This window comes from Camelina sativa, chromosome 11 (assembly GCF_000633955.1).
Source record: "Camelina sativa cultivar DH55 chromosome 11, Cs, whole genome shotgun sequence".
Lineage (NCBI taxonomy): Eukaryota > Viridiplantae > Streptophyta > Magnoliopsida > Brassicales > Brassicaceae > Camelina > Camelina sativa.
In genome coordinates this window covers 40,827,761-40,855,442 of record NC_025695.1, presented here as the reverse complement: position 1 = coordinate 40,855,442, position 27,682 = coordinate 40,827,761, and the positions used below count along the sequence as shown (strand labels likewise).

At 36.5% G+C, this 27,682-nt stretch overlaps 7 protein-coding genes across 9 annotated transcripts; 4 read left to right on the top strand and 3 right to left on the bottom strand.

Annotated features, from left to right (window-relative positions):
• Positions 1,268-3,797, bottom strand: LOC104725778. 2 transcript variants are annotated; one of them, XR_757966.1, is made up of 3 exons: positions 3,763-3,797; positions 1,645-1,726; positions 1,268-1,492 (listed from the first exon to the last, which is right to left on the bottom strand). XR_757966.1 is itself a non-coding variant. In XM_010444502.1 (3 exons), the coding sequence occupies exons 1-3, from the start codon at positions 2,312-2,314 to the stop codon at positions 1,326-1,328; spliced, it is 354 nt and encodes a 117-aa protein (XP_010442804.1). In that variant the 5' UTR covers positions 2,315-2,358; the 3' UTR covers positions 1,268-1,325. The 2 variants fall into 2 exon arrangements, 1 of the variants encoding a protein (XP_010442804.1); XM_010444502.1 differs by lacking the exon at positions 3,763-3,797 and adding an exon at positions 2,210-2,358.
• LOC104728832 (40S ribosomal protein S10-3-like) lies at positions 3,838-5,209 on the top strand. Its single transcript, XM_010447761.2, has 4 exons — positions 3,838-3,872; positions 4,247-4,526; positions 4,635-4,770; positions 4,972-5,209. The coding sequence occupies exons 2-4, from the start codon at positions 4,330-4,332 to the stop codon at positions 5,050-5,052; spliced, it is 414 nt and encodes a 137-aa protein (XP_010446063.2). The 5' UTR covers positions 3,838-3,872; positions 4,247-4,329; the 3' UTR covers positions 5,053-5,209.
• On the bottom strand, positions 5,595-8,683 carry LOC104725777 (heat shock protein 90-1-like). 2 transcript variants are annotated; one of them, XM_019232806.1, is made up of 4 exons: positions 8,418-8,683; positions 8,032-8,173; positions 6,073-7,946; positions 5,595-5,789 (listed from the first exon to the last, which is right to left on the bottom strand). In XM_019232806.1, the coding sequence occupies exons 1-3, from the start codon at positions 8,553-8,555 to the stop codon at positions 6,109-6,111; spliced, it is 2,118 nt and encodes a 705-aa protein (XP_019088351.1). In that variant the 5' UTR covers positions 8,556-8,683; the 3' UTR covers positions 5,595-5,789; positions 6,073-6,108. The 2 variants fall into 2 exon arrangements, with proteins under 2 accessions (XP_019088351.1, XP_010442803.1); XM_010444501.2 differs by lacking the exon at positions 5,595-5,789 and having other exon boundaries at positions 5,844-7,946.
• On the bottom strand, positions 10,213-12,129 carry LOC104725776 (putative pentatricopeptide repeat-containing protein At5g52630). The gene has a single exon (XM_010444500.2). The coding sequence runs from the start codon at positions 12,098-12,100 to the stop codon at positions 10,334-10,336; it is 1,767 nt and encodes a 588-aa protein (XP_010442802.1). The 5' UTR covers positions 12,101-12,129; the 3' UTR covers positions 10,213-10,333.
• On the top strand, positions 12,309-13,427 carry LOC104728831 (putative F-box protein At5g52620). Its single transcript, XM_010447759.1, has one exon. It carries the CDS (start codon positions 12,309-12,311, stop codon positions 13,425-13,427), a length of 1,119 nt encoding a protein of 372 aa, XP_010446061.1.
• Positions 21,510-24,424, top strand: LOC104725775 (putative cysteine-rich receptor-like protein kinase 12). The gene is made up of 7 exons (XM_010444499.1): positions 21,510-22,399; positions 22,480-22,614; positions 22,743-22,858; positions 22,939-23,149; positions 23,253-23,490; positions 23,571-23,727; positions 23,804-24,424. The coding sequence occupies exons 1-7, from the start codon at positions 21,517-21,519 to the stop codon at positions 24,134-24,136; spliced, it is 2,073 nt and encodes a 690-aa protein (XP_010442801.1). The 5' UTR covers positions 21,510-21,516; the 3' UTR covers positions 24,137-24,424.
• On the top strand, positions 25,263-26,456 carry LOC104725774 (putative F-box protein At5g52620). Its single transcript, XM_010444498.2, has one exon. It carries the CDS (start codon positions 25,269-25,271, stop codon positions 26,382-26,384), a length of 1,116 nt encoding a protein of 371 aa, XP_010442800.1. The 5' UTR covers positions 25,263-25,268; the 3' UTR covers positions 26,385-26,456.

Below are 27,682 nucleotides of genomic sequence, written 5' to 3'. Positions count from 1 at the left end.
AAAAAAAAAAAAAAAAAAAAAGAGATTTTGTTCAATAGGTTTACTAAGAAAAAAACGCACCATTTTTTGAGAAAAAAAAAAGCTAGAAATCTTGGAAGTAGAAGAGAAGGATGATGGACAAGAATGCCAATGAACCTCTATATATACATAGCACTCGATCAAGAATGGATCTTCCTTTTTTCTTTTTCTTTTGTGGAAGTAATCCATAAAAGCCAGCCAGACACACGGCTGTAACATTATTAATATTAAGCATCCCACATATGTCATAATTTCCAAAATCATAACAGATCTTTGACAAAAAAAAAATAATACATTTATCTCTCTAAGATTTTTTTACTTTAATATAGACAATTAATAAATTTCTGGAAATTATTTGACAAGGTAATTTTCCAATTTAACAAGGTAATATATGCATGTAAGAAAAAAGAAGAAAAACAAATCTATGTAAGAAAAATGAACAAATACATTAGTAAATTTCCGGAAATTATTTTCTTGTCCTTAATTTTCCAGAAATTATTTAACAAGGTAATTTTCAATTTAACAAGGTAGTATATGTAAGAAAAATGAAGAAAAATAATTCTAGTATCTTCTTATTATATTAAGTTTGGTATGACCAAAACTTAGGGTTAACAAACTCACATTAAAATGCGACAATTTTAACATCTTCTTATTCAAAGCTTTCGATTTGAACTATGTTTAACACTTTCGTATCCAGTACATGAGCGTCCAAAAAAAAAGAATGTAACTTATATAGAGTTTTTGCATCTTTGAATAATCGATTATGTGTACCAAGGGCGAGCCAAAAACCAGATGGCTAATGAGCAAGAAGATGAAGCTGAGATAGATCGGGTTTAGTTTTTTTTTTTTTTTTCTTTGTATATACAGTACGTCTTTTGAATTAAAGGATGGTTTATTATCATAAGTTATATACCATTTACGTCTTCTCTCAATTTTATTTGAGCTTTTGTTTACTCAAGCATGTCTGTATCGACTGTGACCATTTGCAAAACAATATGGCTAAACACATATATTGCCAATACCCAATTAACTTCTCAGCGCATTCTGAGTTATGAGATAGAAAACTCCATAACTTAACCTAGTTCGACCAAGACAACAAATTTAGTGGCCATAAGAAAAGATGTATACAATCCAATACAAATCAATCATCTTGAACAAAAGGATTATTAATATGAATTTATATAAGATATATATATATATATATATATATATTTTACAGAATACCAAAACATAAATAAACACTAATTTTTTTACAATATTATTAATTTAATTTAATTATTTTATTATATTATATATTAGTTTTGGTATTAGACTGTGAATACTGGAAAAAATTGACCTTCACGGCATTCTAAGGGATCAATAATTTCGACATACTTGAGGATCTTCGTCAATTTCCTTAGCAATTTTTCTTCATCAATACTTTTTCCTTTCACCGCAAAAAAGTTTGGCACAAGACCAGATGCAGTATGAACTCCTAACAATAAAAAGATGATAATTATTAATTACTGTATTCAAAATTCGTAAGTCTAAACAAATTATTTGCACTCCATCTATGATGTATCTACAACAACAAATGGTTTGATTTGGTGAAATATAATCGTTGGGTTAGTGTGTAGGTAGGTGCACCTGGAAAAGTTGTTACACATTGCATTCCTTTTCTCCATTTTTCTTTGGGACAATCTGCAAACTTGAATACAATCATCTTTGACTACAAACAAATGAAATAAAACTAGAGATTCAGTGATTTCATTATATAATGACATAAGAAAGTTAGGCTCCAACTCGTGACCAGTTTTTAGAAAAAGAACAAAAGAATGTGTTGTTCCCACTTGTTTCTCATTTTTGTTACCATTTACTATTTACTAGTAATATATTTTCTAAATTCTGAGACATTGTCTCCATACTATTCTTATGCGTTCCTTTTTTTTTTGGAATCACAGAAAAAAATTGTTCCTCTCCAAATTTGATGTGGAACAAACAAAAAAACAAATTAATTATTTCATTATCCCAATTTTTGACAAAATGCAATTGTGGTTGCTAAAAGTTCCAACAATTCATGTATTGATGTTTGTATGTGGGTATGATGGGTTGAATATGATTGTTTTTTATTCAAATTATTTTTATTTTTATTTTAATATCTTTTTATATGTTATTGTTTGTTCTGTTTTACTGGTTACCATATTTACCATACCTTTTGTTCTGTTTCTTCTCTGAACTCATTCCTCTTCATTCCTTTTAGGTCTTCATTAGGAGCCTTAGTTTTTTTGTTCAATAGGTTTACTAAACAACAAACCATGTTTTGAAAAACTAGAAGATTTGGAAGGAGAAGAGGAGATGATGGACAAGAATGTGATTACAAACTACCGGCTTGCTCATCAACCTCTATGTATATATATCATTGAAAATGGATATTTTTGTGGAAATAATCCATCAAAGTTAAAAACATGCTAATAATTAAGCATCCAACATGCGTCACAATATAATGTCCCAAAATCATAATATATATTTGACACAAAAAAAAATTTACCTCTCAAAGATTATGTGCTTTAATCTATGTAAGAAAATAATAAATTTCATTGAAAAAATGCTAATACAATAATTAAATGTCCAACATATGTCATCATTACCCAAAATCATATCTGACAAAAAAAAACACACTTCTCCCTCAAAGTTTTTTTTCCCTTTAAAATAGAGCAAATAAATTAATATGTAAGAAAAGAAGAAAAACAAATCTAGTATTTATTATTATATATGGATAAATGATATCTTTTATGAATAAGAAAACCTTTTAATAACAACATTATCTTTTTATTAAAAAAAAAATATATATTAATAAGAAAACCAAACTATTTTTGCTATATATTAGTAATTTTTGCATACTAGTCTTTGTATGTTATTCATCATGCTTACAAAAATGGCAATGGCATGAATCATAAATGTGAGAGATGTTGGAATTGATTGATTAAAAAACTATTGTAGAGACTTGAGATACTGCACAAACTTAAAGCCCATATTTCATGTACGCAAAACCCATTATAGGCCCAAAACAAAGCATATAAAGTCATCGTCTTCTCAGATTCAGTGAAACCCTAGTTTTTTTTTTGCTCTCTCCAAGTTCCGTGCGTCTCTGCTCGAGCAAGATCTCCCACCAGATACAATGGTACACATGACCTCCGATTTTGATCTATTTCTCTGTTCTCTATCATATTTTCCGATGTAGAGTTTTTACCATTTTCTTNACTTGAATACAATCATCTTTGACTACAAACAAATGAAATAAAACTAGAGATTCAGTGATTTCATTATATAATGACATAAGAAAGTTAGGCTCCAACTCGTGACCAGTTTTTAGAAAAAGAACAAAAGAATGTGTTGTTCCCACTTGTTTCTCATTTTTGTTACCATTTACTATTTACTAGTAATATATTTTCTAAATTCTGAGACATTGTCTCCATACTATTCTTATGCGTTCCTTTTTTTTTTGGAATCACAGAAAAAAATTGTTCCTCTCCAAATTTGATGTGGAACAAACAAAAAAACAAATTAATTATTTCATTATCCCAATTTTTGACAAAATGCAATTGTGGTTGCTAAAAGTTCCAACAATTCATGTATTGATGTTTGTATGTGGGTATGATGGGTTGAATATGATTGTTTTTTATTCAAATTATTTTTATTTTTATTTTAATATCTTTTTATATGTTATTGTTTGTTCTGTTTTACTGGTTACCATATTTACCATACCTTTTGTTCTGTTTCTTCTCTGAACTCATTCCTCTTCATTCCTTTTAGGTCTTCATTAGGAGCCTTAGTTTTTTNTAACCGCAAAGAGATCTGCAAATACCTCTTCAAAGGTTCGTCTTCCCTATAATTTCTACTTTATCTCTGTTTGTTTGTATCCGCACGATTCATGTCTGCTTCAGCTTCTGCGAGCTAATTACAGTGTTGAGGCGAGTTCTATCATCATTTTTAGAATTATTCACACCTCTTAGCGTAGTGATGAACGTTGTTGTTTTAGAAATGGTTTATCTTGTTATGGTAGAACTCTGAAATTTCCTATTCAGGATTTGACTACACTATATAGCTTGGTTCAAATGATGAGATTTTACATGAGCTGTTTTGGTAGCAGTTGTGTTGTTTGTTTCCTTTAGATGAGATTGTGTTGGTAGTAACCTGCAAGTGGGATTACCAATATGATTGTGTTGGTAATCATATTTTCACTCTGCAGAGGGAGTATGCTTTGCGAAGAAGGATTTCAACCTTGCTAAGCATCCGTTGATCGATGTTCCTAACCTGCAAGTGATCAAGCTCATGCAGTCTTTCAAATCCAAGGAGTATGTTAGGGAGACATTTGCGTGGATGCATTACTACTGGTTTCTGACCAACGAAGGAATCGAGTTCTTGAGAACTTATCTCAATCTTCCTTCTGATGTTGTTCCTGCTACTTTGAAGAAGTCAGCTAAGCCTGTTGGTCGTCCATTTGGTGGCCCACCTGGTGATCGCCCAAGGTGATTAACTCCGTTCTTTTTTTTTGCTGAACTCTTTTCATTTCTGATAGAAACTGTTGTTTTTTTATAATCTGATGACATATTTTGGGGGGTTTCTTGCTATTTCAGAGGACCTCGTGGTGAAGGAGGAGACCGTCCCAAGTATGGTGACCGTGAAGGGTACCGTGGAGGTCCTCGTGGTGGTGGTGGTGAGTTTGGAGGTGACAAAGGTGGAGCTCCAGCAGACTACAACCCATCTTTCCAGGTAAATTCTCACTGACCATGCCTTATATTTACTTCCGTCTCATAAACTTCATAATATCTGCTATCTAGCTCCCGAACCTGATAAACCATTAACTGAGTCTATTTAGCATTTTAGTTATAGCGAATAGAAATCTCTTTCTTTATCGGTTACATGTTTCAAAGTCCTTTTCCATTGTTTTAATTTTGTATCTTTGTTGTGCAGCAATCCGGTGGTAGTAGGCCTTTTGGCCGTGGTTCTGGTGGTTACAGCGCAGCTGCACCATCTGGTTCAGGTCTTCCTTGAAAAACAAATGTTTTTAGTTCACTGTAAGACCATGGAGGAGTTGTTTCCGCTTTAATTTTGCTTGTGTAATTCAAAGTTTCAGGATCCTTCATTATCTATCTGAGTTTAGTTTTGTTGTTGGAGTAAACATCCTATTTAAAATTATCTTTTCCTCCCATCCTTTTTCTCCTCTATTGAGCATGCAAAACAATGTTCTCCCACTCCCACATCAAACCAACTTGGAGTCTAATTCTGCTGCAACTATCCGATCTCAATTACAAGTTTGGTTATATGATATTCACTTCGATCGAGTTAAAAAGTTGATCTATGTTTAACATCAAAAGATTTTACAGGAGTTCTTGATTCACAAAAGTTCCAAACAGGCATATAAAGCTTAGGATCATAGTTCACATTCGACAGAGATTCCCTCGGAACGAATGGTAACTTCACCTCTTCAAAGCTCTGGAGTAATATCCTTATGTCCTATATAACACCTTTTTTTTTGACAATCGTCCTATATAACACTTTTGTTTTAAGAAGTCCAACTAAATTTTAGAGGAGCGTTTAGAATCAAGGAAGATTACTTAGCCAAATCTAGATTTTAAAACGGACGCATAATACAAAAGAAAAAGTTAACCCAGACACAAACCAAACCACCAGCAGAAAGATTCAGACGACTCTAAAACACACTAAAATGTTCAACTCTAAAGGACAAAAAAAAAAGACAAGACTCTCTCGGAACTCAGAATAACTGGACANGTAGTTTCAGTTCAGAGAAACAAAGGACAGTTTGTTCAGAAACAGTAGGAAAGTTACTTAAACCGAATCTAGAGTAATATTAACCAGAAAAAGATTCACAAAAACTGGAAGCAGGTTTTAAAACGGACGCATAATACAAAAGAAAAAGGAACACCGACTCAAACCAAACCACCAGCAGAAAGGTTCAGACGACTCTAAAACACACTAAAATAGTAAAATGTTCAACTCTAAAGGACAAAAAAGAAAAAACAAGACTCTCTCGGGACTCAGAATAACTGCACGCATTAGAAGTTTCCAGAACCATAGGAGCGTCATCTCTTAGTCGACTTCCTCCATCTTGCTCTCTTCAGCAGCGTCCTCTTCCAACTCAGGCATACCACCATCTTCCTCAACGTTCTCATCCTCATCAATGCTCAGACCCAACTTCAACATCCTGTGAATCCTAGCAGCAAACGTGTTCGGCTCTTCAAGACTGAAACCAGACGTTAGCAAAGCTGTCTCAAACAGCAACATCACAAGATCCTTAACAGATTTGTCGTTCTTGTCTGCCTCTGCTCTCTTCCTCAGCTCCTCCATGATTCCATTGTCAGGATTGATCTCCATCGTTTTCTTGCTCGACATGTAGCCGCTCATGCTGCTGTCTCTCAGCGCTTGTGCCTTCATAATCCTCTCCATGTTTGCCGTCCATCCGTATTCACCAGTTACAAGACAGCAGGGAGAGTCCACGATCCTGTCTGAGACAACAACCTTCTCAACTTTGTCTCCAAGAATTTCCTTAATCGTCTTGCAGAGGTTCTCAAAAGATTTCTTCTTCTCTTCCTTCTTTTTCTTCTCCTCTTCTGTCTCATCTTCAAGCTTCAGACCTTCTTTGGTCGCAGAGACAAGCTTCTTACCGTCATACTCCTTCAGTTGTCCAATGGCGTACTCATCAATTGCATCCACCATGTAGAGTACCTCGTAGCCTCTCTTCTTCAGCTTCTCCAAGAAGGGAGAATTCTCTACCGCCTTCTTGCTTTCACCAGTGATGTAGAAGATGTCCTTCTGGCCTTCCTTCATCCTTGTGACATAGTCTTTCAAGCTAGTCATTTCGTCACCGCTCTTTGTGGAGTGGTATCGTAGCAGATCAGCAATCTTTGCCCTGTTCTGACTGTCCTCATGGATACCCAATTTGAGGTTCTTGGAGAAAGCCTCGTAGAATTTGGTGTAGTCGTCTTTGTTCTCGGCAATCTCATTAAACATCTCTATGCACTTCTTCACTAGATTCTTCCTGATCACCTTGAGGATCTTGTTCTGTTGAAGAGTCTCACGGGAGATGTTGAGCGGCAAATCATCAGAGTCGACAACACCTTTCACAAAGCTGAGGTACTCTGGAATTAGTTCTTCACAGTTGTCCATAATGAACACCCTCCTGACATACAACTTGATGTTGTTCAGCTTCTTCCTCGTGTCAAACAGATCGAACGGAGCCCTCTTTGGTACAAAGAGAATGGCCTTGAACTCAAGCTGTCCCTCCACCGAGAAGTGTTTCACGGCTAGGTGATCTTCCCAGTCATTAGTCAAGCTCTTGTAGAAAGCAGCATACTCTTCCTTAGTAATCTCTTCTGGCTTCCTCAACCAAATCGGTTTCTGCTTGTTGACGAGTTCCCACTCATGAGACACCTCCTTGATCTTCTTCTTCTTTTTTCCGTCTTTCTCCTTCTCCTCATCAACTTCTTCAACCTCACCTTCGTTTTCTTTCTTTGTTTCATCTTCTTCCTCATCATCACTGATCTCCTTCTCGGTGGTTTTCTCAGTCCAAAGGTAGATGGGGTAACTGATGAACTCAGAGTGCTTCTTCACCAAGTCTTTAAGCCTCCTCTCCTCCAAGTATTCAAGCTGATCATCCTTAAGGAAGAGAGTGATCTTAGTTCCTCTACCAAGAGGCTCCCCATCAACATCCCTAGTAACAGTGAAGGAACCACCAGCTTGAGACTCCCATACGTACTGCTCATCATCATTGTGCTTCGTAGTAACAATCACCTTCTCCGCAACGAGATAAGCAGAGTAGAAACCAACACCAAATTGACCTATCATGCTCACATCAGCACCAGCTTGAAGTGCTTCCATAAACTCCTTGGTTCCAGACCTCGCAATAGTTCCCAAGTTGTTCACCAAATCTGAAAATCACAATAAAGAGTTAAAACAACAGCACAACCTCTAAAATCATCCACAACTAGAAAAAAACCACATAAGATTCATTACCTGCTTTGGTCATCCCAATGCCACTGTCGATAATAGACAGTGTCTTGTTAGCCTTGTCAGGAACCAGCCTAATGAAGAGTTCAGGCTGTCCATCGAGCTTGCTCTTATCGGTTAAGCTCTCAAATCGGATCTTGTCAAGAGCCTACAAATATCCACAACAATAATCAGAAGTCTACCATAACACAACGATCTCAATGTTTGATTCCTAGCTACAACAATTCTAGCTATAACACACATCATCTAACAATATAACTTGATGGAAAAGACAAATCTCGCACGATCTTTCTCGAACATCAATGATACCGAAACCCTAAACCTAACAAAATCCAAGAGACGAGTAACATGCAAGGAAACAGAGGAATCATCACAGAGAAGAGAAGACTTACATCAGAAGAGTTACTGATGAGCTCACGGAGAAAAATCTCCTTGTTGCTGTAGAAAGTGTTGATGATTAAGCTAAGAAGCTGGTTAATCTCAGCTTGGAAAGCAAAAGTCTCCGCATCAGCCATCTGTACTTCCGCCATCGCTAAACGATCTTTTTTGATTCAACGAGTAAAAACGAAAGAGAATGCTACAGAGAGAAACTTGCAATTACGAAATCGAGGTTTTGTGATTCTTCTTTCTTGAGATATGAAGAGAGGAAGGAGAATGTGAATCTATATATACAAGGAGGAAGAAGAACAAAAGTTCTAGTCTCTTCTTCTCAAAATAAAAAGGAAACCAACCAGGTGATTCTGGAGTGTTCGTTGAACGTCGTCGTATTGCTATGGAAATCAACCGTTGAATGGATTCCAGAAACTTCTTTTATTTCGATTCCGAGTCGTCTCTGATCAATGACCCAATTCGTGCCGGTTTAACTGAACCCGGTTCAATATCTTTGATCTGGGCGGCAATAAAGTTAATAAGGCCCATCCCTTCGTGATTTTTAGTGGATATTATTGTCGATTCTCCCACATCGGAAGTTTCACGATGATAGGTATCTGTTTTGTAGTATAAAACAAAGCGAAGGTCGATGATTGAAAGGTACTTACCTGGACGGGGTCAACACACGATCATGAAGTTGTGTTGCCTAAGCTAGTGACTTCCATTGCACTTTAAGGAAGGGCGCTTAGCTTAAGGTCTTCCCAAGAGGAAGAGCCTGCGTCATAATTTGTTGTGGGGCATGCGTTCGCGGGGCCTCCCCCATTTCCATCAGTTCAAACATAATTTAAGCTAATATGGTCCTGCTCAGCCTGGTCCTTCTTAAGGCACGTCGTCTTTAATAATGGCTACTACACTAATCAGATATTGCTAATACATGAGACTAATATATGATGTATTGTCTAACTGTCGCACAAAAATACTTTGTTCTAATCAAACAAATTAACTAAGAAAAATGGTTTATTCACACACACACACAAACAAAGAGGGTAAACTAGGTTCCAATTTGATCATAGAAATCTGAGCTCCATAAGTGCAAAGTCCAACAAAAACTCACAGATTTCACATTTAGCAATCTTAAAAATTTCCAGAGATAACATCACCAGAGTGATCACAGAAACACATGCCATGGAGATGTGTTTACAGGAGTGACCCCAAACTACATAGAGTCTTCTGACAGAGAGGTTACTTAAAACGGTTTAACTGAAGATGTAGTCGTCTCTGGTCAATGACCCAATTTGTGCCGGTTTATACTGAATCCGGTTCAATATCTTTGATCTGGGCGGCAATAAAGTTATTAAGGCCCATCCCTTGGTGCTTTTTAGTGGATGTTGTCGCGCTTCTACCACATCGGAAGCTTCGCGATGATAGATATCTATTTTGTAGTATAAAGGAACGCGAAGGTCGATCAATGAAAGGTACTTACCTGGACGGGGTCAACGCACGATCATGAAGGCGTGTGGCCTAAGCTAGTGACTTCCATTGCACTTTAAGGAAGGGCACTTAGCATAAGGTCTTCCCAAGAGGAAGAGCCTGCGTCATAATTTGTTGTGGAGGCCTCTCCCATTTCTAGCAGTTAAAAGTTCAAACGTAATTCAAGCCAAGATAGTGTTGGTTGAGCGAAGCATCTTTTCTTATGGCTAACTCCTCTAACCAGAATTTTGCTAATGACGATACAAAGAATAGTTCAATTTAGGCTAATTAGTACTGTTATGCCTGGAAACACAATTTTAGTCCCTGGTAAAAACATACATTGCTTGATACAAATAAAAATAATGATTTTATTTCGAAATATTTAGTGATTTTATCCTACAACAAATGATGATCAAGAACAAGAAGTAGCCATTGTGTTTGAATATAAACCAATTCTCATTTGTCTTCTTCACCAATAGTCATTACAAGAACACTTGCCATCTTCAAACCGATGAAACCGATTGTTATCTCTAACAATGATCACTCGTCCCGTACACATGGACATGAACTTGATTGCGTTATGGCAATCGCCGCAAACACGCAGATTCTTCATCACTCGGATCGGTCTATCAGCCGGAAACGTGATCAGTCCAAAAGCAATAGCTAATCTCTCACTATGATACCTTATGGTCTGATTCTTCTCGTCTCTGTCCACTTCTCTCAGAACAAAGCTTGTGTCTGCAACGTAACCAGCTTTCTCCATCTCTTCTCCTAACTCAGCCAGCTTCTCATATATCTCATTGCTTCTCTCATGGCGTCTTTCACCAGCTGCAAACGTATGAACTTTGTTCCTTTCTTCAACCCAACTTAGCCCTGTTTCCTTCTTTTCCCCTCTGTCTCTCAGCAGTTTTCTAGCTTTGGCTGCATCTTCGAATCTACCATCCGCTGCATACGCATTCGATAACGAAATGTGCATACCTGAACTCACCGGTCCTAATTCGAAGACCTTGTCAGCTGCAAATGCTGCAAGCTCTGTGTTCTTGTGTATTGTACAACTCGTTAATAAAGCTCCCCATACAGATTCCGTGGGATCAATTGGCATAGTCGTGATAACTTCGAGTGCTTCTTCAAGTTTACCAGCTCGTCCCAACATATCCACCAAGGAAGCATAATGCTTATCTGTCGGCTCTATTCTCGATTTTTTCATCAGATCGAAGTAGTATCTCCCTTCCTCAACCAGACCCGCGTGGCTACAAGCATTGAGCAGGTTCAGAAAAGTTATGAAATTTGGTTTGATCCCAGATAGCTTCATCCGTTTGAACAACTCAATAACTTCTTGAGTATGCGAGTGTTGTGCACACGCCTTAAGCATCGCGTTCCAAATCCCAAGATTCTTCAAAGGCACCTCGTCGAAAACCTTATACGCTCCTTCGAGAACACCACACTTGGAATACAATGACACTAAAGAACTTCCCACAAAGCTAGACGAGTCAAAGCTCGACTTAACGCACAGTCCCTGAATCTGTCTACCTAACTCAAGAAGAGTCGAATTGGCACAGACACAAAGAACAGTGGAAAACGAGTAATCATTAACAGCGAGATTCTCAAACAAAGCTTCTTTAAACAACCACAAAGCTTCCTCATTTTCACCCATTTGCGCATACCCATACATCATCCCACTCCAAGTAACAACATTTCTCAGAGGCATTTCGTCGAACACGTTCCTCGCATTAACAATATCTCCACATTTCGCATACATATCAACCAAAGAACTCCCTACAAACACATCAGCATCGTACCCAGTCTTCTTCGATAGACAATGAACCGATCTACCAATATCACAACGACTCAAAATCCCACAAGACTTCGTAGCTGACGGAAGAACATGATCGTCAGGCCTAAGGTTTCCCGCCATCATTTTCCTGAGAAACTCGAGTGACATCCATGGGAGCTCGTTCTGAGCAAAACAAGAGATGATTGAACTCCAAGTCGTCGCACTCTTTTGTGGGCTGTCTTCGAAAGCTCGGCGTGAATCAAACGGAAGCTGTGATTTGGAGTAGAAATTAATGAGATTGTTCGCGACGAGAGGGATAAGTGAAAGCCCTGATTTAACGATATAGCCATGAAGCTGAAGCCCTTTAGAAGTCGATCTTGTTCGAGCTGAAGAGAGAAGAAGATCACAGATTTGATTGTAATTGTGACATGGAACGAAGAAAGCTGAAGAATTCAGAGCCATGGGGGAAGTGATGGATGATTCGAGTCAAATCAGATTAACCGTTGGACTTGCGAAGTGAGAAACGGGATCTCTTATTGGGTAAAATTTAACATGGCCCATTGAGCCCATTAGGGGTTCTAGAGTGATTTTGCCTTCTAAAACCCTAAATTGGAGACTACGTTAAAAGTCAAGAACTGTGAACCCTAAACACAAACTTTGAAAAAACTCGATGGACAGGGAAGGAGACTTAGATGTCATCCCGATGGATGTCATTCACGAGATACTCTCGAGATCGTGTAATAAATCAATCGCTAGGTTTGGTCTCGTATCCAAATTCTGTGCGTTCATACTTACACGTCCAGAGTTCACCGAGTTGTTCCTGACTAGGTCCTCCTCCAATCAGCCGCCGCGTCTCTTATTCGCCACCAATTATTACTCTAAATGGCGTTTATACTCGTGTCCTCAGCCTCAGAGTCCAGATGAGGATCATTCTCTTATAGTATCCGCCGATTTTCATATGGATTTGCTTGGAGACGTAGGACCAGGAAATATATATGGCCCTGTCTCTGGCCTACTATACTTCTCTAATTTGCGGATCTCAAAGGAAGGTATAGATAAAGTGCCGGTGATATGTAACCCTAGCACGGGACAGTACACGGGGTTACCTCAGCTGAGAAGTAAGAGTGGTGAGCCGAGGAACTTATTAGGGTATGATCCCATATGCAAGCAATATAAGGTACTTGCGATAAGCAAATCATCTTATGGAGAGGGACATATTCTGACAGTAGGAACAGGAAAGATGTCATGGAGAAAGATCCAGTGTCCCGTAAACCATTATCCTATGAGTGAGGGGATATGCATCAATGGGGTTTTGTATTACGTGACTAAACACAACAAGGGTGTGGAGGTTATAGCTTGCTTTGATGTTAGGTATGAAAAGCTTTGGTTTCTTAATTTTAAGAGAAGGTTTAAACTGATTAATTACAAGGGTAAATTAGGCGTGATTAGTTGGGATTGGTTAGGTGAACCTTACGGAAGAAGGCGTAGGGGTAGGCTTGAGTTTTATTTGGAAACCCTAGAGGATGCCCATAAACAGGAATGGTTGAGCTGTCGTTACCCTATTCCGGTGGATATAGTTGTTGAGGGTGCTTTTTCCTTTGTTGGAGTAACTGCTAATGGTGAAATAATTATGTCCATGGATTATACATCTAAACCCTTCTATGTTTTATTCTTCAATCTCGAAAGGAAAACTCTCGAAAGAGTTGAAATCCAAGGTTTTGAAGCTCCTCAGAATCATAGTAGAGTCTACACCTTTGTAGACTATGCAGAAGATCTCAAGTTTACATAACTCAGTGTCTATGTAGTGCATGTACCTAGAAATCTGACTTTCCAGTTTCCATCGTCGGACAGGTTTTGTTGTAAGCTTCATCATTTTGTTGGCTTATAAAATTTGTTTTCCTAGGTTTGATCTCGATGTTACTTGAAAGCAAAATAATATTTTATCCTTCATCAAATGCATTTTTATACAACTTCTTTCTATAATGATATAATATTTTATAGGCTCCTTAAGACCTCTCTATCACTTTTTTTGTTTTCTTGTCTAAGAAATTATTGGTTGATAGTTTGATACCCGAAACAACAGCCCTTTCTTAGCCACGTTGAAACTAGTTACCTGTATAAGAAAAACGAATTTTAGCGAACTTCTTCGTATGAAGTCAAGGGAAAGCTCTCCGAGGCGACGCTTACACGCGAGATACTCATTCATGTCAAGTGACTTCAAGATTCTTTGCAAGGTTATAACTAAGTTATATTGTGTCCCTTGAGTTATAACTGTAAGAGAACTGAAACTGATGGAGTTGCAGAACCGGTTACGAGGAGGAAGTCTAACCGAAGGCATATCCCAAACCGGAAGTATTTGAATTAACAATGGTTTGTGTTTTGAATAAGTCTTTTTGCTTCAGTTCAAGTCTCTTTCCACTTTCCCATTTCCTAGTTTGTAGGAGTCGTAACTCCATCTCTTTGTTTCATCGTTCTATTTAAGATAATGAAAAAGCCAAAAAGAGGCAATCTTAATTGCCCAAACACTTGTGTTCTGTTTTACGTTCTTGTTCTGTTTCTGAGACCTATCAGAAACCAACTGGATTCTTAAGATCAGTAACCAACTGGATTCTTGCTTATAAGATTGAAAACGAGATATTTCATTAGAACTTTATTTTGTGTTGAAAAGTAAAGAAAAAAAAAAGTCACAATTCTTAATTATATATATATATATATTTTGGTCGGAACCCTGAAATTTATTAAACTAAAAAAGAAACAACAAGTTACACTCGCAACAAACATGGGAACGCAGTCCCGCTAGCATCATCGAAAAGCACATAAGTAACCACATCAACTCGGGACTCAAACAAATGAAAACCCGAAGGTAATGTGAACGCATAGTTGGCCAAACCGTCCGCTGCACGGTTCGCTTTCCTATACACGTGAGAAATGCGGACTATCCAGTCATGCGACAGCAAGCCATAACACAAACGTACTAGGAAGGACAGGGGATGTGAATCATTGATCCCTGTTTTTAAAAAACCCACCACCATCTCGGAGTCTATCTCCAGTTCCACCCGCAAATACCGTTTTTCCCAAGCCACATGCAACCCATAGTACACCCCCCATAACTTTGCCAACGGTGCTGAGCATATACCAATGTTCAAAGAAAACCCCACACACCAAGTCCTGTCTTTATCCCGTACAATCCCGCCTGCCGCAGCTAACCCCGGATTCCCACGAGACGCGCCATCCGTGTTTAGTTTTACCCAACCCTCCCCAAGTGGTATATATCCACTTAATCAAACGTTCTTCCCTCCCCACTGGGTTCTGATTTCCCAGCAACGCTACATGTGCTCGAGTAACCTCATGACCCATATCTGTTAAGAACGTCACTCTGTCCCGACAACCACCTGGTGTGTTAAAAACTGTAGCACATCGCCACTTTCATTCCCACCAAACACTTAACGCAAACATCGTCGACCATGCGCAGACTTTGGTCCCTGCATTCTGACTAAAGTTGTCATAAATCCATTCGAGGATTGATTGAGAACCAAACCGCTGAAACCTTCCCGAGGGTACCAATCTAGACCAAACCCCCATCATAACTGGACAATCACGAAGAACATGTAGCAAGGACTCATCACTACCACGACAAACCGAACATAACCATGTCTCGCTTATATGGCGCCTACACCTCTCAACATTGGTCAAAACTACCTGATGTGCGACCAACCAAAGAAACACTCGAACTCTTTCAGGAGCCACCACTTTCCACACACGAGAGAAGAATGTATCCCTCTGCTGTCGGGATGCCTCATTACGAGTAAGGATCCAATATGTGGATTTTACCGTAAAGTTCACTTGCTCCCCATGACATTCTATCCTTAGCGCCTGTGACATCATCTAAGACCATTGCTGTCATTCACATCCTTATATTCTCTGACACAAACTGTCCCACATAAGCCCAGTTCCATCCTGCACCATTTACCCAAACATCTCGTATTTTGGTAGAGCTATACCCATCCGGCAAGCCATTCGAAGCTAGTTCGCATAAGGGCGTCTCTAACAACCATTTATCCTCCCAAAAATTAATCGTTCGACCATCCCCAATCACCCAACTCAGACCTGGAAGCACACCCTCACATAACCCGACTCCCAATTCTTAATTATATTGACTTAGTCATTTGGATACGAAATTATATATATAAGCTAGTCGTAATTTTTAAATGTATTGAACTATTGATTTAACCATTTGGATACGGACTATAAATATACAAAAAACTAGTTGTAATTCTTAATTGTATTGGTAAATATACAAATAATATTTTATCCTTCATCAAATGCATTTTCATACAACTTCTTTCTATAATGATATAATATTTTATAGGTTCCTTAAGATCTCTCTGTCAGTTTTTTTGTTTTCTTGTCTAAGAAATTATTGGTTGATACCCGAAACAACAGCTCGTTTCTTGTCTAAGAAATTGCCACGTTGAAACTAGTTTCCTGTATAAGAAAAACAAAATTTTAGCAAACTTCTTCGTATGAAGTCAAGGGAAAGCTCTCCGAGACGAGGCTTACACGCGAGATACTCAAGGGACACAATATAACTTAGTTATAACCTTGCAAAGAATATTGACAAGAATGAGTATCTCGCGTGTAAGCCTCGCCTCGGAGAGCTTTCCCTTGACTTCATACGAAGAAGTTCGCTAAAATTTTGTAAGAGAACTGAAACCAACTGGATTCTTGCTTATAATCCCTTGATTTTTTTTAAAAGTTTTGAAAGTCCAAGGATAACACAATTACAGGTTTTTCTTCCAAATGTAGCAGAGACACTAAGATCTTCCCAAAGTAGCATTTGTATATATAAAGACTATTATTTAATTTAAATAACAAAATACTTAAAAAAAAAAAATTAAACTCACATATCATAGCTCCGGTGAAGCTTACAGTGAAAATTCCAAAATGAAATCTTCATTTCTGATCACATTTTTTTCCAGTTCAGTACCAAATCAATCGATTGGTTCCATTACAATCAAAATCTACATCAAAAGCATCTTCATTCACCAGATTCCGATCAACAACCAGAGTTCTTTTAAGCTAATCGGCGCTTCCGCCGTTGTCTACGATAGTGTGTGTGGCGGCGGAGAGTCATCCGGCGACAACAACAGCGGATTACTGGGAGAAAGTATCGGTGGGTCTGATTGGATATGGAAAGTGTGCTTATAGGAACAAGTAAAAAAACTTGGCAAATCAATTTAAGAATCTGTTTCATGTTAATGTGTCTTTAGACTAATTGATTTCGTTGATTTTTTGGGTTTGGTGATTCACATGTGAAGCTAGGTTTTTAGGAGGTGTTGCTTCACTCAAAGGAATAGAAGGATTTGATACAGATGCATCTAAAAAGAGGCCAAGAATTCAATAGATGCGGTTGGGGATTTGTGAGTTTGTCTTTTGAAATTTTTCTCTCTTTACCAGCATGTTCAAACACAATTTTTCTGATCACATTTTTGCATTTTCTGTTCAAAGGCATGTTCCTTATTGGGTTTATGAAGTCTGATTCTCAATCAAAGAGAAGTGTTTCATATAATGGATTAAGATCTGGTGAAGTTTATGTGTGTGATTTGTTATCATGTGGTTCTTTCCTTTAGGTGAAAGTTCAAACGTGGGTTGATGGTGTTGAGAATGTGGAGTTTTTTTTTGGGTTTGGGGATAGATTTGAGAGGGGGGTTGTGTCCAAGGAGAAGAATGCAAACCAGACAAACTTTGATTTCGGAGGTAGATAATTAAGGAAGGGATCCATAAATATTAGGAAGACCTTCCTAAATGGATTTTATGAAGTATTTTAGTTTGATGTCTGTGATGTCTTTGAAATGTTTCTTTAGAAGATAAAATTATCTTGTGTCATGTGTTGGAGAAGTGTGTGATATCTTTGATGTGTTTCATTGTAATGTGGGTTTTTTATTTATATATTGATTTCATCAAAGTAGAAAGAAACAAGAACTCTTTAAAGAACTCTTTAAGCAAGAACTCCTCAAGTTGATTACATGTTTAAACCAACTTGAATTTAAGCAAGAACTCTTTAAACATGTAACCTTTTTTTTAACTATTATTTTATGAAGACATCCCGAATATTCCATTAGTGAGGAGTAATGATTTCATTTTTGTGCATATTCCAATGTTTGGAAATCTAAACTTTCTTATGAAAGTCATCATGAAGTTCAAGGAAATTCTTCATGAAGTTCAAGGAAATTCTTCATGAATTTCACAGAATCCTTTCCGAATTTCATAGAATCCTTCCTGAATTTTCACACAATCATTCCCCATTTTATATAATCTTTCATAAAGTTTAGTCACAGTTAAAGCAAAGTGCTAACATAAACATGTGAGAATGTTATACATCATACAAGTACCAAAAAATCTAAAAAGGTTTATCAAGCATCATATATGTCTAAAAAACAGATAGAGTAATTGAATAAAGGAACACACTCTCATCTGCATAGAGATGTCAAAATGGTTAACTCAACCCAACTCAACTCATTATCCAATGAGTTAAAAGTTAAATGAGTTAATGAGTTGACTCAACTCATTTAACAATTGGGTTGGATCAACCCATGAATCCATTTAGTTAAATAAGTTAGATGACTAATTGGTTAACCCACTACAATATAAATTAATTAATATATAATATAAAATAATAATAATTAATCTTCATCATCCTTTTTACTATCATCATCATTATCACCATCACATAACTTTTAGTGGAAAATTATAGAGGAAAAATCAGATTTTACATTTTCGGCGGGAAAATTGTGGTTTTGAGATTTTGGCGGAAAATTATGGTTACCATTTTTGGCGGGAGATTTACGTTTGCGGGTTTGCGTTTTTGGCGGAAAATTTACAGGTTTGCGTTTTTGGCGAGAAATTTACGGGTTTTCGTTTTTGGCGGGAAATTTACGTTTGCGGGTTTGCGTTTTTAGCGGGAAATTTACAGGTTTGCGTTTTTGGCGAGAAATTTACGGGTTTGCATTTTTGGCGGGAAATTTACGTTTGTGGGTTTGCATTTTTGGCGGGAAATTTACAGGTTTGCGTTTTTGGCGAGAAATTTACGGGTTTGCGTTTTTGGCGGAAAATTTATGGGTTTGCGTTTTTGGCGGGAAATTTTACGGGTTTACGATTTTGGCGGGAAATTTACGGGTTTGCGTTTTTGGCGAGAAATTTATGAGTTTGCATTTTGGTGGGAAAATAGTGGGTTTGAGATTTTGGCGGGAAATTGCGGATTTGAATTTTGGTGAGAAAATTGCGGGTTTGCGTTTTTGGCGTGAAAATTATAAATTCTGAATTTTGGCAAGAAAACTACGGATTTCAATTTTTATCAAAAATTACGGATTTGTGTTTTTGGCGGGAAAATTGCGGGTTTGGGATTTTGGCGGGAAAATTATGATGATGTTGATGATATTAGGTTGATAATGTAGAAATTGATGGGTTAGTGGGTTATCTCATAAACCTATTATAACCAAACTCATTTGACTCATTAACTCATTTAATCATCAACTCATTTAACCCATCAAGTCACTAGGGTTAAAATTTTCAACTCATTAGGGTTCTTGATTTGAGTTGAATTGAGTTAAACCATTAGTCTTGACCCATTTTGACACCCATACATCTGCAGATATCCAACATATATATGCATCTTGTGTCATCTGCAACATGACATAGCTTAGAGAAATCTTTAACCCTATTTCCTGCGACAAAAATTGAAATCAATGAATAAATTTCAGGAAAGTTTTCATGAATTCTCAACAATGCTTCCTTAATTTTTAAATGTGGCTGAGAAACACATTAATACACGAGCAACAAACAATTAACATGTAACAATCAAAATTATTAAATCCTAAACCATCACAACTTTCCCTACTAACACAAAAAAAAAGTGAAAAGGACTCTCCCTATTACACTTAATAGAATTCTACCTCGTTAAAAAAGGAAATTGAAATGAAGCTAGTGATTAGTGTCTATAAGGGAGTACAATGTACACAACCTTGAACATGAAATTTCATATATGTATCCTATGAAATCTTATAATCACTACTGCTAATGCTTTGGTTTTATTAGCAAGAAAAAAAAACTCACCACTCTAACTTTCTTCAAAGCTACAACCTTGTACACATTACTATACGTTCCTTGCCCAATCTAATTCATAATTAATATCAAAACTTTACATCATTTAATTAACCCAAAAAACAAAAACTTTCTAATTTAAAAAACTGAGCTTTTAAGGTAGCACGACGAGAAGGTACCTTAAAAAACTCAGTTCTTTAAATTAGAAAGTTTTTGTTTTTTGGGTTAATTAAATGATGTAAAGTTTTGATACAATAATTCGAACAGAGACTCATACCCTGTCGGTGAGATGAGCCGACAGAGATTGGGACCTGCAAATCTTGGGCTTTCTCGTCTTTCTGAACCAGAGCTTGAAGATCTCTCCGACCTTTAGATTCATGCTTTTTACTGACTTAGACTTGATGACTCACGGATTCGATTGGGTTTGTCGGTGGAACGTCGTCTGCGATTAAATTTGGAATCGGCGGAGAGAGAAGTGAGAGAGAACAAGATTGTTGCAATCTAACGATTTTGACATTTTTATAATTTAATTAATATTTTATTTTGTTAATATATAAATTTGTGCTAGTTTTGGAACTTTTGAGCATGTGTGCTAGTTTTGGAACAAAAACTTAAATTGGTGCTATTTTTAAGAATCTCCTTTAAAAAATACTATTGATATTTGCCAGAATAATCAATCAAGAATCAATCACCAAAAACAAAACAAAAATCAGAATATTGTTAGTAATTTATCATTAGTTTTCAAACAAAATTACATATTTGATTAACTTATATTTTTCAGAATTTTAATTTATCATTAATAAAATTAAAATTTTCATTAAAGTGCTATCTGAATTAATTTCTGACATAATATATATTCATTATTATTATTTAATAATAATAAAAAATAACAGCTACAACTTTAAAAGTTGTTGGTAAACAATCAGAATATTTTACAGTCAAAGCATCTACAGCCAAATTCTCTGTAGGTAAAATTTTAAAGTCAAAGTCTTTATAGCCACGTGCCTAAATAAAAGTGTCAACACAGGTTAATTATGGAGTTTTGTGAATGGTTAACATGACATTTAACGTAGGAAGTGAAAATGTACATTGCATTGGAAGGTTGGGTCCGGGAAGGAACTAGTTCACGAGTTCTCTGGTAATTTGAACGGAAGAATTTGTTTCAACAAACAAGAAAATGCTTGACAGCTCGGTTGCTAAATTTGGTCGAGAGCTTCTGAGTATTTGAATCTCTTTCTTGCTATTGTCAAAGAGACAATTGTTTACGACGGAATCACTATATTTTGTCGTAAGGAGAATAAAATAAAAAGAAAAAATTGTTCAAAAAGGTACTGAAGCTACGGTATGTTTGTTACCTTAACGTTCATTTCTATGTTTTATCAGTTTACTCTGGTTACTTATGCTTCTCGTTGTATGATAAACTTTGGCTCCAGTAGAAGCTGCATATATAATATAAATATATGATGTGTGTAAAAATTGTTATCTCCATTCAAAGTAGTACCCCGTTTTTGACCATATATCATTGTCCATCCTCTCTGTAGTTGTCAATTTGTCATACATAAATTTTGTATTTTTATATGACGATTCTTAGCCATTCAAAAAAAAAAAATATTGGTTACACGTTTACAATAATACCAAAGAGATAACAATTGTGAAGTAGCTAATGAGGTTACGTATTCATAAAAAGCCAAGAAGACTTGACTAGTCCGAGGAATATTAATTTGTCATTTAATACCTTGTGTTGTGGTTATAACTTAAACATGTAGGGAAGCATACAGATGCATACCTCATTAGCTTTATGCTATTTTAATACAAGTATCACCATGAACATGCCCTTGTTGTTCTTTTGGTTTGTCCTCACAGGCACCGGATTTGTTTCTGCGCTTCCATGTATGAACACCAGCTTCTTTACACCATTTTCTATTTACGACACAAACCGACGCCTTCTGCTCACATCTCTTGCTTCTAATGTCACGGCTCACCGCGGTTTCTACAGCGCCTCAATAGGCCAACCTCCTAACAGAGTGTACGCCGCGGGGATGTGCATTCCTGGTACAGAACCAGAGATTTGTTCAACTTGTATAATGTCTGGATCGAATGCGTTAATACAGATGTGCCCCAATCAGAAAGAAGCTTCTTTATGGCAATCAATTAGAACTCTTTGTATGATCAGATACTCAGACAGTTCCTTCATCGGTTTGCTTGAGTTAGAACCACGTGTTACGCTGTTCAATTCTATGGATCTCAAAATGAATGCAACTGAGTTTACTAGAGTATGGAAGGAATTAACTCTCCGTATGGTACAAGCAGTTTCCACAAATAATGACACAACGTGGTCTGGTGGTCAGTACTATGCAGCCGATGTAGCAGCTTTGCCAGATTCTCAGACACTCTATGGACTCATGCAGTGCACTCCTGATCTGTCGAACGCTGACTGTAATATTTGTCTCCAAGCAAGTGTTAATAACTACCAGCAGCTTTTCCTTGGGCAGGAAGGAGGGATTATTATAAGGCTAAGCTGTTTTTTCCGAATCGATTTATATCCCTATTTCGGAGCTTTTCATGATATTATAGCAACATCTCCATCGACACAACCTGTATCTAAACCTCCACCTCCTCCAAAAACATCTCTAACCAATAGTGCCAACGTTACCAAGACAGGTCATTCATTGCAAAGAGTACAGTTACAAGAACCTGTGAAAAAATTCAAAAGCTTATATAGTTATTTTGTACTTCTGCAGGTAGTGGAAAAATGTCAACAGGAACTATTGTGGCAATTGTTGTTGCCATTGTAGTTATCGTCATCATCTTGGGAGTGCTTGTATGGAAATTTTTCTGGAGGAGAAAACCCAATCAGGAGATTTGTTTTGATCAATGTAAGTGTTGTTCATATGCTTTTCTTTGGCCTATCTATTATCTTTTGCCATATAAAGAACATTTATTACAATTATGATGAGAAGTTGTTGGTGATATCACATAGTCTATGTTTGATTTGATTCTGTAGCTGATATTGAGATTGCACACTCCCTGCAATTCGATTTTAAGACAGTTGAAGCTGCAACAGACAAATTTTCAAGGAGTAACAAGCTCGGTCAAGGTGGATTCGGAGAAGTTTACAAGGTACAGATATGATTCATTTCATCTTCTGAAAAATTTGAACCATCTGATTTAAGTTAGCTATAATCCTGTCCTATATGTAGGGTACGTTACCTAATGAAAAAGAAATTGCAGTAAAAAGGCTGTCAAAGACATCAGCACAAGGTGCACAAGAGTTCAAGAACGAGGTTGTTGTTGTCGCAAAACTTCAGCATAGGAATCTTGTTAGGCTTCTTGGGTTTTGTCTCCAAGGAGAAGAAAAGATTCTTGTTTATGAGTTTGTCCCGAATAAAAGCCTTGACTACTTTCTCTTTGGTTTGTGAAATAAACATATCTATATATAGATTCATGGATTTTATCTGTCATGTTTTCTGATTGAAATGTACTAGTAGTAGCTAATTAGTTTCAAATTTTGCAGACCCTACAAAGAAAGGACAGTTAGAGTGGAAGACACGGTACAACATTATTGAGGGAGTCACTCGAGGCATTCTTTATCTTCATCAAGATTCACGGCTAACGATCATACATCGTGACCTCAAAGCGAGTAACATCCTATTGGATGCTGATATGAACCCAAAGATTGCTGACTTTGGGATGGCAAGGATCTTTGGTATGGACCAAAGTGGAGCTAATACGACCAGGATAGTTGGGACACCGTATATACTTCTTACACTTGATTGCTTATGATCTGAAGTTTGGAGTATCCTTTTTTCACCAATTACATTTAATCTTGCAGCGGTTACATGTCCCCCGAATATATGATTAATGGCCTATTCTCAATGAAATCTGATGTTTATAGCTTCGGGGTCTTAGTTCTTGAGATTATATGCGGCAGGAAGAACAGCAGCTTCCACCCGACGTCAGACACTATGGTTGATAATTTAGTCACCTACGTGAGTACCTAAACAGAACAATCAAATCTCAAAAACATGAACCTATTATTGACTGATGATTGGATTTTTGTTACAGGCTTGGAAGGTTTGGAGAGATGGGTCACCGTCAGACCTCTTGGATCCAACCATTGCAGAGAATTATCAGAGTGAAGAAGTGACGAGATGCATCCACATTGCCCTCCTATGTGTTCAGGATGATCCAATTCATCGTCCCAACCTGTCGACAATCATGTTGATGCTGAGTAGCAATACCCTCGACTTACCTGTTCCTCACCGTCCTGGATTCTTCCTTCCAAATAGAGGCAATCAAGAACGAGGTTCTGAGGGCATTGAGTCGACCAAGTCTATGATGTGGTCCAGTTCTCAAAGTATCAATGATGTAACCATCACAGATCTGGATCCCCGTTAAGAATGATGTTCCTGATGGAGTTGCAGAACCGACAAGAAGAGTATCAAACCAGACCAAGGTTCCTAACCAGAAGTTTATGTCTTGATTCAATTCTTGGTTCGGATTTCTTTAAGGGTTTTATGTTTTGAATTGTTTTCGATAATAAGGAGAAGAATCGGTCTTCCTATGGAATAGGAACCATCTTTCCACTTTCCCATTTTCCTGCAATGTAGGAGCTACGACTCCATTTCCCTTTCTTGTACTTCTGTATTTAAACTAAATGAAAAGCCAAAAAGAGACAATCCAAAAACTCAAGTGTTATTGTTCTTTATATTCGTTCAAAGTTACATAGCTGTGGTTCAACGAAGTCACAGCTAACAGTTCCCTTGAATCTTGATACCATTGGAACTGTTACTGAAAACACGATACAATCCACAGTTTTTTCAGTCGAAACTATAGTGTGATGATTCAAAAAGGGTACGTTTAAATAGTGAGATACTCATCAAAGGTGTTGTCTGACGTACAAACTCCTTTATCATTTATACATCGTAATTGTTGCTCTTTGTGATGAATTTTTCTGATATGAATGGCTTCAGAATTTTATCAACACACCAATAATAACCTCATGTTGCCATCAATCACCTTAATGCTGCCACTAGTAACATGACTATAGGATTTTTTCGGACTTTTGCTGGTTTATCTCTCGAATAAAAAAATTAAACTTATAAGTTTAAAACATATCTTAAGAAACAATATTTAAAAGTGCACTATAAAACAAATCAATCAAAAATTAGATAACTCATCACTAAAACCAACCTAATTTAGAAGAAAAAAGTTTAAAACCAAATATTTTTTATACTTTAACCAAATAATATATGTAAATTATATAAAATATCACATATAAAAATTTTAAAAATAATAAGTAAAGTTATTAAGTAAATATAAAACTAGGGTTAGAGTTTAAATTTTATTTACAATAAATCTTTAATCAAATGTTTCAATCAAATACAAATGTTAACAAAAAAGTAAAAATATATTTTTTAAGAGTTTTTTGGGCCGGCCCGAACCCAATCGGGATAAGCCAAAAACCCTATTTTTAAGGGACTTCATGGCCTTCAAAACCTACGGCAAAGTCTACAACCAAAAAAGCAAGATGGAAAGAGAAGACAATTCAGATCCCATCCCGATTGATATCCTTCTCGAGATACTCTCAAGATCGTCGACCAAGTCAATCGCTAGGTTTGGTCTTGCATCCAAGTTCTGTGCGTCTTTACTTCGAGGTCCAGATTTCACCGAGTTGTTCCTGACTAGGCCCTCGACTCGGCCACGTCTCTTATTCGCCGTAGGAAATTCGGATGAGTGGCGCTTCTACTCGTCGCCCCAGAATCCAGATGAGGACCATTCTCTTGAAGTCGTATCAGCCGATTTTCATATGCAGTTACCTAAAGACATGGTGGGAAAAGAGATTTTTGGCCCAGTCTCTGGTTTGCTTTATTTTCCTAACATGGGGACAGATACAGTGCCTGTTATATGTAACCCTATGACTGGACTACTCAAGAGATTAACTCAAATTACAAGTAAGTACAATCCGACCAGCTTATTAGGGTATGATCTGATTGGTAAACAGTACAAGGTACTGTCAATAATTTATTCACCTTATGGATCAGAGGAACATGTTTCGACATTAGGAACTAGAGATGTTTCATGGAGGAAGGTCAGGTGTCATGTAAATCATGATCCGCCTATAAAAGAAGGGATATGTATCAATGGGGTTTTGTATTACATAGTTGATGTATACCGAAACAAGTTGTTAAAAATAGGTTGCTTTGATGTTAGGTCTGAAAAGCTTAGGTTTCTTCACAAAGATTCTACTACCATGAGCTTATCCAGCTGTCTTTCGCCCATCAAACTAATAAATTACAAGGGAAAGTTAGGCGTGATTAGTTGGAGTTGGAACTGCTATAGGGATGTCATTAAGTTTTGTTTGTGGATTCTAGAGGATGACCAGAAACAAGAATGGTTGAAACGTGAATACACTTTGCCGGTGTATACAGGTGTTAAGAACAATGCTTACGTCGTCGCTGGAGTGACGGCTACTGGTGAAATTATTGTCTCCATGAATAAGAAATTTAAACCCTTCTTAGTTTACTACTTCAATCCCGAAAGGAACACTTTAAAAAAAGTTAGAATCCCAGGGTTGGAAGCGTCTGAGGATTATAGTCGAGTTCAAGCCTTTGTAGACTATGCAGAAGATCTCAAGTGTATATAACATATTAACTTAGAACACAGAATCCAGCTACTTTTCATGTAACTGTAACTTTTCATCTACATGTTTGGTTGTGATTAGTTCCATCTTTTAATTTAGATAAGACGTTAAAACAAAGTAATCTGCTGAGGGTTGATTCAACCTATTGGAATTGGCATTACCTACAGTCTTCTTGGTTATACATGATTAATTAAAAGTGTCGACACAGGTTAATTCTGGTTTAGAAAGACATTCTCTAGAGTTCTAAAGTCATATCTATCATTTACCGAACTTTACTAACTAATTAATGAGTGTACTCATCAACCGATGATTCTTTATTGTATAGGTTATATATTCAGGTCATGTTATTGTATGCCTTTTGTAAGCAATATAACCAAAAGAGACGACGTTACATAAAGTTAATACAAATTTGGATTTTTTTGCAATTATTGTATAACGTAACGTAAGATGTTCTTTACCTAGATGAGTTTTCTGTTCAAATCGTGGTTATCTAATCTTGTCATCTTTGATAAAAAAAATTACTGTAGTTTAGTTTCAAACTAGCGAGGTAACTCAAAATTTCCACGTTACTTTTTTTTTTTTCCAAAAAGTTCCTTTTATAAATCAAACCATATCTTCATCCATACATGGAGAGACCGTTTTGGAGATTCAAAGTTATTACAGCAAATACAAGTAACTTATTTGGGGACTACTGGTTGTCTTTTTTTTTCTAAGGGATCCTCTTTATAATAAAAGGGAAGTACACAAATAATATTTTGTTGACTATATAATTTTAATAAGTTGGTTACAAATAGGTTATAAATTAATAAGTTATAGATTAATTGATAGATTAATTAGTTACAAGTTAAATACAGTAGAACCTCTATAAATTAATACTCGGTAAATTAATAACCTCTATAAATTAATAAATTTCTCCGGTCCCAAGTTGGGACTAGTGTAATTTTAGACACTATTCGATAATATAATAAAATAATAATTTTTTGAAAATCTTTTGTAAATATATGGTCCCATCAATAATATAAATTAATAATTATATAGAATTATCCAAATATATGTATATATCGACACATTAATTTTTATTAGAGTTCATTTTTAATATTGTTACTTGTATAAAAATCTCTGAGTGCTATTGTCAAAACATGATAATTGTTATTTTCATTGTAAATGATTTTATAAAAATATTAGTTATAACCATTAAATCTTATTTTTAATGTTTTTTACCAAATTAGGAAAGTCTCTCTATAAATTAATAATTCTTAATTTATCGAGAAATTAAAACCTCTACAAATTAATAGATTTTC